A 4,040-nucleotide genomic window follows, 5' to 3' on the forward strand; every position below is an offset into this window, starting at 1 on the left:
CCGACATCTGGTGAAAATTTCATGTCATTAGCACCTCTAGTAATATATTTACTGAGAAAAAATGTTGACGTGTTCAATACTTATTTTACCCGCTGTGTATATGAAATTGTTTTTAAAATAAAGGTTTAGCTCAAAATTGCTTTAAATTATAAATAAACAAATGCATTCACCTCAAATCCCCTTAGAAGTTACTAGAGTTTTGTGCAAATTGATTGTAAAATAACAAAAACTTTAGTAATTTACAGAAAACAGATTTAAATTGAAAAAGCTTTGGCAAAAACCACAAAAGGCATATTTACTTAAGTTTTAAATACGTTTTCTGATAATAGGAAGKTGACTGATCTGAAAAACAATTAGGTCAATTTAACTGCAGCTGTAATATTTAACATAAYCAGCTGACTGATTTAGTTCAGCATTTATCAGCCAAGCAGTGCTGGCAGAAGAACTCAGGTTTACTGAATGAATTTGATCCTAAATTCTATGAAGTACACAAAAACGTCACAAAATACTGTACTGGAGTAACGGATGAATCCCAACCTGTTAAGATTTCACAAATCTTAATCCAGTGTGGGTACATCTTGACTCAGACTCTTCACAAAGAAATTGCAGGATTCATGACATTTGTTTACTTATTCCTGAGTCCAGTATAACTCAGGGTACTTTCACCATGTTTGACTGAGGTCAAGCAAAGCTTAAAATTACTGTCAGGTTTATCAAATGGTGTGTAACCTGTAGTACTTAGCACTATGTAAATATGTATGAAGCTTTGAACGTGCCAAAACTGCTTTGGTACCTGATTCAAAGGTTTGTGAGGAAGTCAAGGATGTAACTTTAGGTCTACCACTGGAGGGTAAATTATGCTCTCTGCCTATTTATTTATTGAATGATTTACTTTTGTAAAACAATTCAGGATGTTTTGGGCTTAAATACATTGTAATGTTTTTACTGCCATTTACTTAACTTTCCTGTTTTCTTTGTATTTACTCTATTCCTTTTCAACAATTAAGACGCTTAACCCCTACCCATTTTTATTAAGAGTAACAAACATTTTACATTTTTAGGATGTATTATACAACATACCTAAATTTCTCAATTTTCCAACAGTATTTAGACTACCTGGTGCAGTACAATTTGGCTAGGAAAAAATGCAACTCAACAAATCCAGCCATAATGAGATGAGAGCAGACTAAAAACCCTGCAGGTCATTTTCAGCAGTTATGCTTAAATGACAAATTTTGAAATCAGGTCAAAGTTACCTAAAGACGAGCTTCGTCTCAACCAGCTCATTTGTACTTTGTTAAAGCAAATGTCATTTTATTGGGTGGTGGTGGGGGTATATATTGCCCAAATCAAATCATTGTGATAGTCATAATCATAAGCAAATTACACCCATGGAAGTAAGTTTGTGCAAAACCAAGACTTTATACACTGCTCAAATAAAAGGGAACACTTAAACACACGCCAACTCCTGATCTTAATCAAATATTCGCATTGAGTACTTTGTTCTGTACAGAGTTGAATGTGCTTCACAAAAGTTTGATTTACTTGGACTTAGCGTGCGTTTAAGTGTTTCTTTTTGAGCAGTGTAGTTTAGCAGCCAAGTAAATTTTAACCAATTTAAAATATAAAAATCATACAGTAAAACTGGTTGAATACATCACGGAATTTGCAATAAACTAGAGAATTGCMATTTATTGGGTTCACAAGTGTCTAGACGACAGGGCATTATGTCAAGTTGATTCAAGTAGTAWTCTACAAAAATGCAAGTCTAGCCTCAGGACGTCAAAACCAGTTCACACMGGCCACAAGATCAGGTTTTAACTGTACAGTAGTTCAGTGAAAATTTAGAGTTAAGGAATGTGTTTAGGCCACTTTATGTTTCAGAAACACACATGTAGGTGGCTGTAAGGTTACTTTCTCCACAGAAACATTGGACTATTGAACTGTAAATCACACAAGACAGAACTCCAGCTTAAATGTTTATTCAGGTAAAGCAGAACAGAAAAGATACAATGCTTTWAAAATGCAACTTTCTGAAGAGACCTTAAAAAGCGGCTAATGACTAATCAGTTGGAGCAGAAGATTAGAACAAAAAAAAAACAAACATTTTCCACTCTGGGTCATTTCTTTTTAGGRACTCTTTAGCTCTTGCCCCCCAGGGAGTGCTTGTCAAACAGGTACTCTGCCATCTTGTTGGTGTTGGCATCCATGCGGGTCAGGTTAGTGATGTAATCTCCCAGCTTCTTGATGGCCTCCACCTGCTCATTCAGGTAATGGGTCTCCAGGAAGTCGCACAGCTGGAAGAAGAGATCAGTTAGTTTGAGAGAATCGGCCATTTTAAAAACCGTTTTACCCTTAAAGAGTGAAAACTTACATGAGGATCTGTGRGGTCAGAGGCCAGTTTGTGCAGATCCAGCAGGGCCTGGTTGACTTTCTTCTCCAGTTGCAGGGCGCACTGCATGGCCTCCAGACCACTTCCCCACTCGTCACGCTCTGGTTTCTGCAGGGAAATACATTAAATTAAAACTTTTTTTTTTGGATACATTTTCTGAGACTAAAGAGTTAAAAGTTGAAATGCTCACCTTGACATCCTGGAGGAAGATGCGTCCTCCCCTCTTGTTCTGGAAGTCCAGCAGCTTCTCAGCGTGCTCCTTCTCCTCATGACTGTTCTCCTTGAAGAAGTGAGCGAAGCCTGGCAGGGCCACATCATCACGGGAGAAGTAGTAGGCCTGTTGGGGGAGGGGAGACCATTATTAAACTGTTCAGGTATCATTATCCGGTTAAAGACGCCTTTAGATAAGTTTAGAGGTCGTTCAGTGGTTAAGACATGAATCATGACTTGGTTTAAAAAACTTTAAGCCTCAGAAAAACACCCATAACAAGCTACCATAGCATGACTCAGCATTTTTTTTAAAATAGACACTCCCTTACAGACAAGCTGTTAGTCACTGATTAAACCAAGAATAACTTCTGCAGTTTAAATACATGTTTTCAGCGGACAGACTCGCATGGTTAGAGATAAGTTTATAAAACTAAAGATGTCTTACCATGGAGGTGTAGGTGTAGGAGGCAAACAGCTCCATGTTGACCATCCTGTTGATGGCGGCCTCGCAGTCGCGGTGGTAGTTCTGGCGCACCTGAGAATCCATGTCAGCTGGAGTTTTTCTGGTCCTTTTTAAACAAAAAACGGTAGAAAAATAAAGCTGTTTCGGTAGATTCAAGTAAACAGGAGGTTTGGTGAAATGCTGGCTGGTCGTCTGACAAAAAGCTCCGGGACGAAGGAAGAAGAAGCTCCGTTCAAACACTGTTGAAGCAAGAACTCCTCGATGTGAAATGGAGGCGACGGCTGCCTGAATTTATACTCCGCTGAGAGTCTCGTGACACTCGTGACGTCACTCCGCAGATCTCGGCCAATCACAAAAAGAAAACCCGGTAAACAAAAGGCCAAGCGTGTACATTTCCATTTCCCTCCCAGTTTCACAGAAACTGATGTAATATGATCTGTTGACTGTCAGCCACTTAGGATGACAATGCATTTTTTCGGGTTTTTTTGCAAAGCTGCATTTTGAATGAATTTTTCTTACTTTTAACCATATTTGAAAATAAAAAGGAACAAAAATGAATGAAAATGATTTACATAAACTGTTATTTTTAAGTTGCAAAAAGCTGAAGCCTTACAGCCACAAAATGACAGCTGTTAAAGACCTGGCATCACAGCAAATAACCACTAACCGCTCCTTYAACAGACCCAGWACAGAACAAAACTGTTTTTGTATTGAAGGAGGCTACATGGGRCATATGCTGTTAAACGGGCCAGATATGGTCCTTGTTACAATGTTAAAAAGCCCATGAGGTATTATTTAAATGTGTAAGAACTGACTCAACAGTGACAATCATTTTTACTTAAAAATAAGCATAGTCTTATTTAATCAACTTTGAAATCAAGAGAAATAACTTTTATTATCTATCTGGCTATCTATCTATCTATCTATCTATCTATCTATCTATCTATCTATCTATCTATCTATCTATCTATCTAT

General features: G+C 37.7%; 1 protein-coding gene across 1 annotated transcript; it reads right to left on the minus strand.

The window, feature by feature from the left end:
• Positions 1-1,966: 1,966 nt before the first annotated feature.
• LOC106526789 (ferritin, middle subunit) lies at positions 1,967-3,330 on the minus strand. Its single transcript, XM_014021472.1, has 4 exons — positions 3,048-3,330; positions 2,583-2,729; positions 2,375-2,500; positions 1,967-2,297 (listed from the first exon to the last, which is right to left on the minus strand). Exons 1-4 carry the CDS (start codon positions 3,147-3,149, stop codon positions 2,142-2,144), a joined length of 531 nt encoding a protein of 176 aa, XP_013876926.1. The 5' UTR covers positions 3,150-3,330; the 3' UTR covers positions 1,967-2,141.
• Positions 3,331-4,040: the final 710 nt, after the last annotated feature.

This window comes from Austrofundulus limnaeus, unplaced genomic scaffold (assembly GCF_001266775.1).
Source record: "Austrofundulus limnaeus strain Quisiro unplaced genomic scaffold, Austrofundulus_limnaeus-1.0 Scaffold294, whole genome shotgun sequence".
NCBI lineage: Eukaryota > Metazoa > Chordata > Actinopteri > Cyprinodontiformes > Rivulidae > Austrofundulus > Austrofundulus limnaeus.